Genomic DNA, 13063 nt, shown 5'->3' with positions numbered 1-13063 from the left:
AACTGTATTACTCTCCGCAGATGCTGTCAGACCTGAGTTTTTCCAGGTATTTTTGTTTTTGTTTTGGATTTCCAGCATCTGCAGTTTTTTGCTTTTATCTAAGTTTTAATTTTAGTTTACTCAATTAAAATTGATTCATGGCACATTATAAAAATGCTTGGTTTTTGGACAGCCAGATTTGAGACAATGTACCTGTACCACCAGATTTTTTTTATTCATTCATGGGATGTGGTCATCACTGCCTTGGCCAGCATTTATTGCCCATCCCTAATTGCCCTTGAGAAGATGATGGTGAGCCACCATCTTGAACTGCTGCAGTCCATGTGGTTTAGGTACACCCACAGTGTTGTTATGGAGTTCCAAGATTTTGTTATAGTTACAATTCCAAGTCAGGATGGTGTGTGGCTTGGAGGGGAATGTGCAGGTGGCGGTGTGCCCATGCATCTGCTGCCCTTGTCCTTCTAGATGGTAGAGGTCCTGGGTTTGGAAGGTGCTGTCTAAGGAGCCTTGGTGAGTTGCTGCAGTGCATCTTATGGATGGTCCACACTTCTGTCACTGTGCATTGGTAATGGAGGGAGTGGATGTTGAAGGTGGTGGCTGGAGTGCCAATCAAGCAGGCTGCTTTGGCCTGGATGGTATCAAGCTTCTTGAGTATGGTTGAAGCTGCACTCATCCAGGCAAGTGCAGAGTATTCCATTACATTCCTGACTTGTGCCTTGTAAACTAGGCTCTGGGGTATCAAGAGGTGAGTTACTCTCCACAGAATTCCCTGGCTCTTGTAGCCACAGTATTTATATAGCTGGTCCATTTCCGTTTCTGGTCAATGGTAACCCCCCCAGGATGTTGAAAATGGGTGTTTCAGCAATGGTAATGCCACTGAACGTCAAGAGAACATGGTTGGATTCTCTATTGTTGAGGATGGTCATTGCCTGGCACTTGTGTGATGCAAATATTACATGCCACTTATCAAGCCTGAATGTTGTCCAGGTCTTGCTGCATATGGACACAGAGAACTTCAGTATCTGAGGAGTCACGAGTGGTGCTGAACTCCTGACCTTACGATGGAGGGAAGGTCATTGATGAAGCAGCTGAGGATAGTTGGCCCTAGGACACGGACCTGAGGAACTCCTGCACTGATATCCTGGGTCTGAGATGGTTGACCTTCAACAACTACAACCATCTTCCTTTGTGCAAGGCTATGACTCCAACCAGGAGTCCCCGTCCCCCCTGATTCCCATTGACTCCAGTTTTGCTAGTGCTCCTTGATGCCACACTTGGTCAAATGCTGCCTTATGTTAAGGGCAATCACTATCACCTCACCTCATGAGTTCAGCTCTTTTGTCCATGGACTAAGGCAGCAATAAGGTCAGGAGCTGAGTGGCCCTGGTGGAACCAAACTTAGGGTCAGTGAGCAGGTTATTGCCGTGTAAGTGTCGCTTGATAGCACTGTGTCAATGGCACCTTCCATCAGTTTGCTGATAATCGGGAGTAGACTGATCTATGGGTTGGATTTGTCTTCCTTTTTGTGGACAGGACATGCCTGGGCATTTTTCCACTTGCTAAATAGATGTCAATGTTGTAGCTGTAATGGAATAGTTTGGCTATGGGTGTGGCTACTTCTAGAGCACAAGTCTTCAAAACTATTGCCAGCATGTTATCAGGGACCATGGCCTTTGCAGCATTCTTCTCAAGGGCAATTAGGGGTGGGCAATAAATGCTGTTGTTGCCAGTGATGCTCACATCCCATGAATGAATAAAAAAAATTCACATGGAGTGAATCGAATTGGCTGAAGATTGGCATCTATGATCCTGGGGCCCTCAGGAGGAGGCCACGATGGATCATCCACCCAGAACTTCTAGCCGAAGATGGTTGCAAATGCTTCAGCCTTGTCTTTTGAACTGTTGTGCTGGGCTCCCCCATCATTCAGGAATGGTTTGTTGGGGGGAAATAAATTCTTAAAAAGCACTCCAATGAACATAAGAAATAGCAATGCCTTTATAGTACTGAGCATGCTGACCAAGAAAGTTTCATGTTCAAAATGGGTCAATGTGGGAAGATGTGTGCAGCAGATAAGATCACAGAGGCAGCAACATGAAACGGAGTAGGCCATGATAGAAAACAACTTAAGCCAGCTTTAGCTTTTGTGTGTCTTGAATTTTGTTTCTTGCGTGCATAGTTAATACAGTCCAATCCTGTGATGCTTGGTGTGATTAAGAATCATTTTCCAATAAATGTGCAAAGTTTAATTGGAAAAGTAAGTCTTTGGGCCCAATTTTTAACTCTTTCCCCACCTGTTGGACTCATTATGTTGGACATGTGATTCTTTCTGACCAAAAAAACCATTATAGTGTGATTACTTGTTTTTAACTTCCAACTAGAATTATCTGCACACGCACATGCTAATTTCTATAGACAGCATGAAGCAATAGAAAATAGTGCAATATATATGTACAGCATTAGTGTTTGTGCACGTTGATAGAAGAGACATGTACGTAGTGCTACAAATCAGAATTTTGATGTCCATGTGGCTGCAACTGGGACCCATACAACATAAGGTTCTAGCTTCATTTCACAGTCTGTGCTGTGCTGGCTAAACTCAGCTGTGGTGGGAGTAAGGGTGCTGCAGTTGCCCTCTATATCCTTTGCCAGGAAGAAAAATAAATCAGCAAGGGTTCTTGATCCTGATTCCAATCCTGTGATCCCTGCTGAATATATGCACAAATAGATGGGTGAGGTTAAGGCTCCCATCACCTCTTGTCAATGCTCACTGTGCAGTCTTCCACATGAAAAATTGGTGAGGTACCGAAGAACAGCTAAACTGGTGGAACTGTACTCCAGAATGAGTTGGTGTCTTTAGGAGAGGGAGAAAATATGCATGACATTCACAAGTATTTACTGTATTTCTTTGTTCCTGTTCTAGGTCCACCTTCTAGAAATGTGATGCTACCAACTAAGAGTAGGAATACATGGATTGTATTAGAAATGGAGAAATTCTCTAACTCAATATTCTTGCAAGTTTCCTAAAAGGAAAATAGCATAAAGATCACATTAAATTTGTGTTCTTCTCCTCTAAAAACAATTATTTTTGGAACCAATAGAGTTTGCCTTTAATAAGTTTTTGCTGGTTGTGTTATGATTGTACTTTGGTTGTAATAATTACTGGAACATATAAATTGTATACAATCTACCACCCCTTCCCTTCCCCCACACCCCAAAGTGTCTTAAAATTTAAGAGGTTTTGATTAAACTTGAATGTAATAACTTATTTACAATATACTTTGAAAACTGAGGTTCAACTATTTTCTGTTCACTATTTTAATAAACATTTGCTGTCATTGGAGTGATTGTTACTTTGTTAATTTCTCCTACGTGTTTGATTGTGGTGAACTATTGTCATAGGGGAACACAACTGTTCAGTATCCCAAGTGTGTGTATTTTGAATACTGTGGAAAGTTTAAGATGGTTATTTTCTGCAATTTTTGCATACCCATGGTGGGTGGAAGTTTGAAGCTCCAGTGTCTTCATGTGGCATCTCTTGTGAATTTCCTATTGGCCTATCAAAATTGGCATGGGCGTCAGCCTAAGAACATGGCCTGGGATAGGGCAACTGAGAGGCTTAAAAAGAGGATACATGTCCTAATAGGTAGATGTACTGTACTCAAATTAAATGTGACTTATTAATATTGCGAAGGATCTCTAAAATGTGCAAATACCCATTGATCCGCTTGTTGAACAGCTTCTGTATATAGACATACCAAAATTATTTTTACAGTAAGGGTCTCTTTAAAAACAAAATGCTTTTGTTCCTCTTGTTTACTTTGATATCAACAAACTTCAGGGTATTACTGTGTATACATAATCAGACATACTGGTTATTTGAGGTTGGACCCGTAAGTGTGTGTTCATGTATAGTGCAACCACTTGCTCTTATAATAAATTTATGGTGGTGGCACCATATTGGCTTCAGTTACAGGTCATGCTGTCAGTATTTATGTCAATTGTTAAAATAAATTTGAGACAGACAACTGCTAAGATCTATTTGCAGGTATGAATTTACACCTTACCACTGCTTTTTCTTTCACCACAATTTTTTTTGTCTTAATATTTTTCCCATATGCTACAAGTTACGGTTAATATTTATGGAGCAAGCACGCAGACTCTGAAGTAATTGAGTATAATATTAAAACCAGGTCAGAAATCAGGCCCAATTTCTGTATTGGTTGTTCTTGAGGTTAACAGTCAACTGATGTAAATCTTATTGATGAAAGGGAATATTGATGATTTATTTCTGAAAGGCATGTGCGATCCTGACAACGAAAGCGGAAGAACCTCTGATTTTTGAGAGCTCTGAAAGTTTAGAAATTACAGCTTTTAACCTTGAGTGCTATTGATGGTTGGGCCACAGGAGCATCAATGAAAACCTTGTCAAAAACACTTAAATATTTAATCAAAATAATATTAATCTTTAGAATAATATGTTATTGGCCTCAAATTATTTTTTCAACTAATTATCAGACAATATTTGACCTCAAAAATGGACAATGGAGAAAAACAGATGAGCACAATATTTTAAAACAATTGGAGAGCGAATGTAGGTTACAGCAAACAGAATTAATTCATTTTACGTTTTAAAGTTTATTTTAGCTTTATAGGGTAAAAATACCTACTTCTGGATTTGTGTATGTTTATTATAATTTGGTTTTATTTCAATATCACTGCTAAAAATGGAAAGGGCTGACTTGGGGAATGTTGGGATTCTGGGGGGTTTTCGTCACTCATTGGGCTTAAAAAAGTGTATGTACTGGCAAGCAGCTAAACTGTGCCTCACACCCAGCCTCAGACATATAATCCTTATGCAAAACCTGAAGAAAACAGTGTGGTCTAGCAGTCTAGTAGAGTTGTATTTTTTTTAAACAGCAATCCAGTACAAGTTGCACATGAGGAGCCGTGCTTAATGTGTTTTCCATGAGCAACAATTCACTTGGTTTTTAAAATGAGACTCTTACCTCTTTCATGGTTTCACTGAAACAAACACAATCCTGCAGCTCGAAGGATAAATCACCAGACATTGTGCAAAAGTGATTTAAGGTGGGTTTCCCTCCAACTTTCCTATTACCTATTTACAGTGCTGAACACAGCTACCAAAAGAATCAAAGTCTCAGTCTGTAGGTTTTATCCACCAGTCTGAGCAGAATTAGATAATCTTTGCCAAAATAGTGGTTGGGGTGCTACAATTGGCTTGGAGCACTTATTTTAGAAAATGTTAGCCAGGGTTTGGCTGTGATTGAATTTGGCTCATGGCTCCAGGGCGAAATGCCCTGCTGTATTCATTGTCTAGAGTTACTCTTGAACAATGGTCACTTGGACCGTGATGGCGGCTGTTGGAATTGCACACCAACAAAGAATCAATATTTTCATAAAATTGGAAGGAAAAATGCATTGCAATGTTGTAGTAGAACGAAGATTACCATAGATCGTGGCATATAAGTCAGCCTTTGAAGCTTCAAAAAATCCTTCCAAAAATAGGGGTCGACTTATATGCCAAGTATAAAACATGAACTAGTGCTGTGTGGTCGCCATTTTAAAATGTGAAAAATTTTGGCCGCCATGTGCGGTCTGCTCTGTGTGGGTGTGTCTTAAACTCCTGCATGTTTTCTTGGCAACAGGGCCCATGCTTGATCCCATGTGGCAGCTTATAAGATGAGTATACTGTAAACATGTATTGCTGAGCTGAAAAGTTGGGGCCAACTCCTAATTTGAATATAGCCCTAAACATACATTTATTGGCTTTAAATTGGGGGGAGGGGGGTATCAATTTATGCATCGGTGTATAACGATGCATTTTGGCATCCGAAAACAGAGTTTGTCTTATAACTCAATCGAGCATATGTTACAATCTATGGTAAATAGTTAACATTCCTAGATTTCTGACTATTAAAATGTTGTTTACTTGGGAAAGTGTTAAAATATTGGCTGTTCTAATTAACAGAATTGCCTTGCATACTGAAACGATCGATATCAAACAAACTAGAATTCACCAAAGGCAATGCAAGGCTTTAACTTGCTAATGGAATAGGCTGTCTCCAGCAGGACAGATATTAGTTGAGGCCTCAGACACTGTACATTGTGGCCCATTGATTATAAAATTTGCTTGGTATCTTTGATCGTAGGTTTAAGGCCTGGCAGCAATCATTCATCCACAAATCCCTATTTGAATTATTGCATTGAGTTCGTTTTTAATCTTGGCTGTAGAAGGATTTCTGTGTTGAATGACTGCTTGAAATTAGTCTATACACTTTCTGGGCTGGTGCTTAAATTGGGAATCTAATTGCAATGCAATTGCACAAGCAGGATTAACATTTAATAAGTGATGAAATAAAAACTATACATTGAATTATTTACCAGAAAAATAACCTTTTCTAAAATGACACTGAGACAAGAACATATATCAATAGTTATCAATACTGCAGAAAATGCCAAGTTTTATGTTCTTCTTTGAAGCTCTGCCTTGCTGAATATCGCCAACTTGATTAATCACAGTCTCTGCTCATATCAATTAATTATATTAAGAACAGAGATCAAAAGGGGTCCCTTAAAATTTGTGTTGCATGGAATTGTCTGCTAATGCCCATTATAGCTTTGGTGTATTTTTATGATTCATTATCCCTGTTTGGGAGATGTATGCCCTTTTTATACTATAGAACTGTTTCTGCTGCACCAGTTGCCACTGTATTGCATGTACAATCACTGCAAGCTATTCTACAGCTGTCATTCTGATTGGGTTCTTCCCAAAGAGTTCTACTTGTCAGCAACCACAATCATGATAGATTTTTTTTTTTTGCAAACTGTGGCTGGTGGCAGCCAGTTCTTTGCCATAGGAAACAGTTGGGGAAATTACTTCCTAAGGAAATTTCAGGTGGTTCTGATGGCACTTACAGCTCGTTCTTTACATTAGAATTTCCTGTCATGATGCTCTCACTTTGAGACAACCCAACAAGATAAATAAGACATCAGGTTAAGCAGTCGGATTCCTGAATTTGATCCTCACAGATGTTGTAAAGTTCCAAAATTATTCAACGATTAGATGCTATTTTGGAAAAAAAAATCTAATTTTTTTTCTACTGAAAATTGTTTATATTGGCCAGTCAAATTAGCTGGATAGATACTGAATGAAATTTTGCAACCACTGCAGATCAAAATACGTTTCAAGTTCCCAAACTGGGGCTGCAGGGGCAATGAGGTTATCAGACAGATGTGAAGAGAATGCTTGCTGTGAATAACTAACAGATAATGCTGGTAATATGTATGATGGTACTGTAACACCCCTCAAGGCTCAATCTTGACTCTGTTGTCAAAACTCAAGCATCCCTTGCAAACAATTCCACTTACATGTATTTTCAATGCTGCTATGGCCAAAATTTTTAGTTTTTAAAAAAAAGAAAGTTGTTTGCATTTTTGCTTGTACCAATGTGCAGCATAAATTTCTTTTTTTAGCACTGCTCATGGGCCCTGGGGTTCCTGCTGTCCTAAATAAATAAATAGTAGCCAAGTCACTGCCCTCTGCAGCTCTGTTTCAAAAATCTGTTAAAAGATGCTTTGCCTCAAGTTCTGCAGCTCTGTGATACTGAGATGTGATAAATAATTAGCTCTTCATTAAAATCTTGTCTTGGCCTTAAAGTACTTTCCCAGTGCTCTCCATGTTTTCTGAAATTTATTTTGCCCTGCTTTGATTTTGTTACTGATGCTTGTCGTCATGAATTGTAAAATAAATTAATATTGGTATTCATGCTCACAAGTCCATGCTATTTGCACAAAAAACTTGTATTTTACATACAAAGCAACCCAACAATTAATTACTCCGTTCCACCACCAATAAACCTGACCACACGCCATCATTGTTCCACCTGCAAAGGATTACTCATCCTACACACAGCTCACATTTCCAAACTGAAGAAAAGAAAGGCCTGCAATTTCCCTTTTTAATGTAGTTGTCTGATAACGTTACAGCAAAGAACTATGGATGCTGAAAATCAAATTTTAAAAAACGGTGGAATTAACTCAGCAGGTCTGATCTCTGCAGTGAAAAACAGATGCAACATTTAAGGCTGATGATTAAAGGTCATCGACCTGAAACGTAACTGTTTCTCTCTCCACAAATGCTGCCTGACCTGCTGAGTAATTCCAGCATTTTTTGTTTTTATGCCTCATAATGTAGTTATGTGGAGGACTGGGCATTCAGGCTGGGGAAGGGGAATGATATGGGCCCTTCGTGTGGGAGATGGTTTGAGTGAATAGCAAGTGGCAGTAAGACCTGTGTGTTTAGGATAGAAGCCAGAAAAGACATGAAGGTGAGAGGGAATGGGGAACTTATGGGTGGTTAGACAGGAGCGAGTAGTGACTAAGATGACATTGGCATTAAGAGTAGCAAAATAAAAGGGAGAACGTGGAGATGGGAAGATTTCAATCTGGGCTGGGAAAAGATGGTGGGAGGAAAAAGGGCTCATAGTATGAGCTGATTGTAGTAAATTGGTACCAGGGCATAGGCTAAGAGCATCCCTTTAGTTCTTGAGTGGAGAACATGATTTGGAGGTGTGGGAGTATTAGGAAACCTTTTCATCCCGAATTTCCTTCCTGCAATTTTCTCTGTGTCCGACTTCCCTTCTCATCCACGTTGTCCCAGACTTTGCCCCCAGTCTACCCTTCGTCCCTGATTTCTCCACCTGGTCTTGCACTCTCCCCCCACCTTAAACCAGCTTATATTTCACCCCTCTCCTATTTTTACTTAGTTCTGTTGAAGGGTCATGAGGACTCAAAACGTCAACTTTATTCTTCTCCGCCGATGCTGCCAGACCTGCTGAGTTTTTCCAGGTAATTCTGTTTTTGCTTTGCACTATGACAACACTTCTCATCTTTCTCACTATTCACTCTCCCCTTGATCTTCTGTTCCCTGTCATCACCTATTTGCTCAGTTGCTGTGTCTCGCCAACTCAACTTCCCCCCCCACCCCGTGCCATGCGATGTTTGCTCTCCGAAATCATCAGAGAATAGACACGGGTTTAATTTAATGCCTCGTCCAAATAACTGTACCTTATGCCAATGCAGCATTTCCGCACTGATGCGTCAGCCTAAGCTTAGAAAGTGGGAAAATATTGAATGGGGGGGATAAAAACCCTTTATACTTGTTGATTCAGAGGTGCGAGTGCTGTGAACTGAGCCAGCCCCAATGATGCCTGTGTTCATTTTTTAAAAACAAAACAGCCAATCTCTTCCCTCCTCTTCCAAACGGAGTAAGAGTTTGCAGCCTGGATTGATACAAGCGCAATGGAGGAGCTGCTGAGGCGCAGGCGCGGTGGGGGTCTGTGTGTGTGTGTGTGTGTGTGTGGGGGGGTTTGTTTGGTTTGGAGGGGGGGGGGGAGAGGTTGGGTAGGCGCCGCGCCTGCGCAGTCGGGCCGGTGGCTGCAGTTAGTTTTCAAAGAGTGTGTGTGGCGGCGGTGATGCGGTCGGAGGAGCTGGAGGGAAGGCGGTGAGGTAACCGGGGCCGGGAGAGGAAGGGCAGGGCCGAGCCGAGCCGAGCCGAGTGGAGCCCGGGCAGAAACACCGAAGCTGGGCCTGAGGGGCGAGAAAGAGAGCTGGAGGGAAGGAGCGGTTTTTTTTTTTGGTGGTCTTATTTGGGGGAGGGGGGGGGGGTTTTAAAAGGCCGGGAAAATAAAAAAAAACCAACGCGTTAATTCATGAGCGAACGATAAATGTGGCTGGGAAATTTATACACGGAGAGAGAGGCCCGAGTTTCGCAGCCTGAGCGAGGGAGGGGGCGGCGTTAGAAGAGAAGGGAAAGGCGCCATGGCTGGTACCAATTATAATTGCCTGAACCGAGCTCAACTGACCTTCGAATACCTGCACACCAACTCGTGAGTACCAAAATCGGGCGAGAAAATCGCCTCTGTGTCGGCCTAAGGTTTAAAGCATCGCATGGAATTTGGTTTTTGAAAAAAAAAAATTGACTTAAAATGTGGCGTGTGCATATTGTCTGTATTTTCTGAAACACAATGTGTGCACGTTTTATGCATTCCTAATTGTGTAACTTCTAAATTGTACAGCGTTTAATTCAATCTTGTAAAATACGGTGCAAAAATACTTTTTGATGCAGCAGAAGCAGCCTAACATATAAACAAAAACAAAAAATAAAAACACCTGGAAAAACTCAGCAGGCCTGGCAGCATCGGCGGAGAGGAGCGTTTCGAGTCCGTATACGAGTCTCTAATAACATCCCCGGCCTCTATTGATGTAAAATAAAAGCAAAATACTGCGCGTGCTGGAAATATGGAATACAAACAGAAAATGCTGGAAAAGCTCAGCAGGTCTGACAGCGTCTGTGAAGAGAAACACAGAGTTAACGTTTCGAGTCAGCACGACTCTTCTTCAATCTGAGTCGTGCTGACTCGAAACGTTAACTCTGCTCCCCTCTCCACAGATGCTGTCAGACCTCAGTTTTTCCAGCATTTTCTATTGATTAAAACATGTACATATAATGTAAAATAGGTGTGGATCTGTTTGGAGCCCATCTAAATGAAGGTGTGTTTCTGTCAAGACGGTGCTGTCGGCAAGGTGAGATAGCAATGGTTTGTTAAAGCAGAAGCCCTTCTGCCTAACTTAAAGATTGCTCAAGGTGTTTGTACATTAGCACAATTTACAATTGTGAGGTGGCCAAATAGTTATAATCGAAGAGCTCAGTCTGTTATGTTGAATAATCAGTTTGAATCTGCATTTGATTAATCACGGCATGCAGGCATTTTGTTAAAATGAGAGGGGGATAGGAAATCAAGACATTAGAATTACTTATGAGGCCTCTCCACACATGACTACTTTTCCAGCATTTACCCCATGTGTTAGTGTCGTTCATCTTTGTTGTCAGCTGTTTAGTTGCTTAGTTTGATTCCTTTTGTCCACTCTTATTTTTATGTACCTAATTTGTAGTTTTTGCCCTTTTTTAATGTAAAGTGAACATATGAACAAGGAGCAGGAGTAAGTCATTCAGCCCCTCGAACCTGCTGCGCCATTTAATAAGAGCATGGCTGATCTGATAGTAACCTCAAATCTGCATCCCGTCTACCCTGATAACCTATCACCCCCTTGCTTACCAAGAATCGTTCCATCTCTGTCTTAAAAATATGCAAAGACTCTGCTTCCACCGCCTTTTCAGGAAGAGTTCCAAAGACACTAAATTCTCAGAAAAAATTTCACCTCACCTCTGTTTTAAATGGGTGACCCCTTATTTTTAAACAGTGACCCCCTAGTTCTAAAAGCAAAGAACTGCGGATGCTGGAAATCCAAAACAAAAACAGAAATACCTGGAAAAACTCAGCAGGTCTGGCAGCATCGGTGGAGAAGAGCACAGTTGACGTTTTGAGTCCTCATGACCCTTCAACAGAACTAAGTAAAAATAGGAAAGGGGTAGATTCTCCTACAATAGGCAACATCCTTTCCACATCCACCCTGTTAAGACCTCTCAGGATCTTTTATGTTTCAATCAAGTCGCCTGTTACTCTTCTAAACTCCAGCAGATACAAGCCCAGCCTGTCCAACCTTCCCTCATAAGACCCATTCCAGGTATTAGTTTGGTAAACCTTCTCTTAACTGCTTCCAACGCATTTACTTAAATGAGGTGACCAATACTGCACACAGTACTCCAGATGTGGTCTCACTAGTGTTCTGTATAACTGAAGCATAATCTCCCTACTTTTGTATTCAATTCCCCTCGCAATAAATGATAACATTCTATTAGCTTTCCTAATTACTTGATATACCTGCACGCTAGCCTTTTTATGCACTAAGACACCCAGATCCCTCTGCATTTCAGAGCCCTGCAATCTCTCATCATTTAGATAATATGCTTCTGTTTTAATCTTCCTTCCAAAATGGACAATTTCATATTATACTCCATTTGGCAGATCTTTGCACACTCACTTAACCTACCCATATCTTTTTGTAGCCTCCTTTTGTCCTCTTCACAACTTACTTTCCTACCTATCTTTGTGCTATCAGCAAATTTGGCAACCATCCCATCCATCCTTTCATCCAAGTCATTTATATAAATTGTAAACAGTTGAGGTCCCAGCACTGATCCCTGTGGCACACCACTCATTACATCTTGCCAACCTGAAAAAGACCCATTTATGCCTACTCTGCCTCCTGTTAGCCAGCCAATCTTCTATCCATGCCAATATGTTACCCCCTATACCATGTGCTTCTATTTTCTGCAATAATCTTTGATGTGGCACTTCATCAAATCCCTTCTGGAAATCTAAGTACAGTACATCCACAAGTTCACCTTTACCCACAGCATATGTTATTTCCTCAAAGAGCTCCAGTAATTTGGTTAAACATGATTTCCCTTTCACACAACCATGTTGACTCTGCCTGATTACCTTGAACTTATCCAAATGCTCAGCAATAGCTTCTTTAACTTGTTGCAGAAATAGCAGGTGCTCTTTTTGATTCTTCAGCCAAAAGAATTAGCTTGTGTTCTCCTGTATGCTTTGAAACGGGGATACAGGAGGCCGACTCTCTTGATGCAAAAGTTTTTTTCAGACAGGGGAAGTAATGGTTGTAACTTTGCATCAAGTCATAAAATTGTTTAACATGGCTCATCTGTGAGGTAGACCATTTGGAACACTCCAGGCAGAAAATTAAATATTTGACATTTAGCTTAATTGGTTAGTATGTCAACAACTAACTGCAACAATAAAAAATAGTAAAAATATCGGTGATGTGATAAGATTAGAAGACTTGGATTTGTTTAGAGGTTGTATATTTTGAATAGGCATGGGTAACACAGCCACAAGGCAAGTGCAAGAATGCAAATTTTTTTTCAGCACCTGCCCTCCCTCACCCCTAATCACGCGTGCGCACAAACTTAATTTGGGAAGGAATGTGAACATAAAAAAATAGGAGCAGGAGTGGACTATACAGCCTGTCCAGCCCGCTTCGCCATTCAATATGATCATGGCTGATTGTGGCTTCAACTCCACTTTCCCACCTGCTTTCCATAACCCTAGATTTCTT

The 13063-nt window shown here is 40.9% G+C and overlaps 2 protein-coding genes across 2 annotated transcripts in view; both read left to right on the top strand.

Annotated features, from left to right (window-relative positions):
* The window catches only part of LOC144687841 (transmembrane protein 248-like), a 33994-nt gene extending 30653 nt beyond the window's left edge, over positions 1–3341 (top strand). Inside the window, exon 8 of the mRNA XM_078554366.1 lies at positions 2922–3341. Within this exon, the coding sequence (XP_078410492.1) occupies positions 2922–2942 (21 nt within the window). The 3' untranslated portion in view covers positions 2943–3341. The remainder of the gene's footprint in view (positions 1–2921) is intronic.
* Positions 3342–9658: 6317 nt separating this feature from the next.
* The window catches only part of morc2 (MORC family CW-type zinc finger 2), an 86731-nt gene continuing 83326 nt past the window's right edge, over positions 9659–13063 (top strand). Inside the window, exon 1 of the mRNA XM_078554365.1 lies at positions 9659–9909. Within this exon, the coding sequence (XP_078410491.1) occupies positions 9842–9909 (68 nt within the window). The 5' untranslated portion in view covers positions 9659–9841. The remainder of the gene's footprint in view (positions 9910–13063) is intronic.

The sequence above is a fragment of the Cetorhinus maximus genome, chromosome 12, assembly GCF_964194155.1.
Source record: "Cetorhinus maximus chromosome 12, sCetMax3.hap1.1, whole genome shotgun sequence".
Taxonomy (NCBI): domain Eukaryota; kingdom Metazoa; phylum Chordata; class Chondrichthyes; order Lamniformes; family Cetorhinidae; genus Cetorhinus; species Cetorhinus maximus.
The sequence above is the reverse complement of the archived record's forward strand: the minus strand, read 5'-3'. Positions and strand labels throughout refer to the sequence as shown.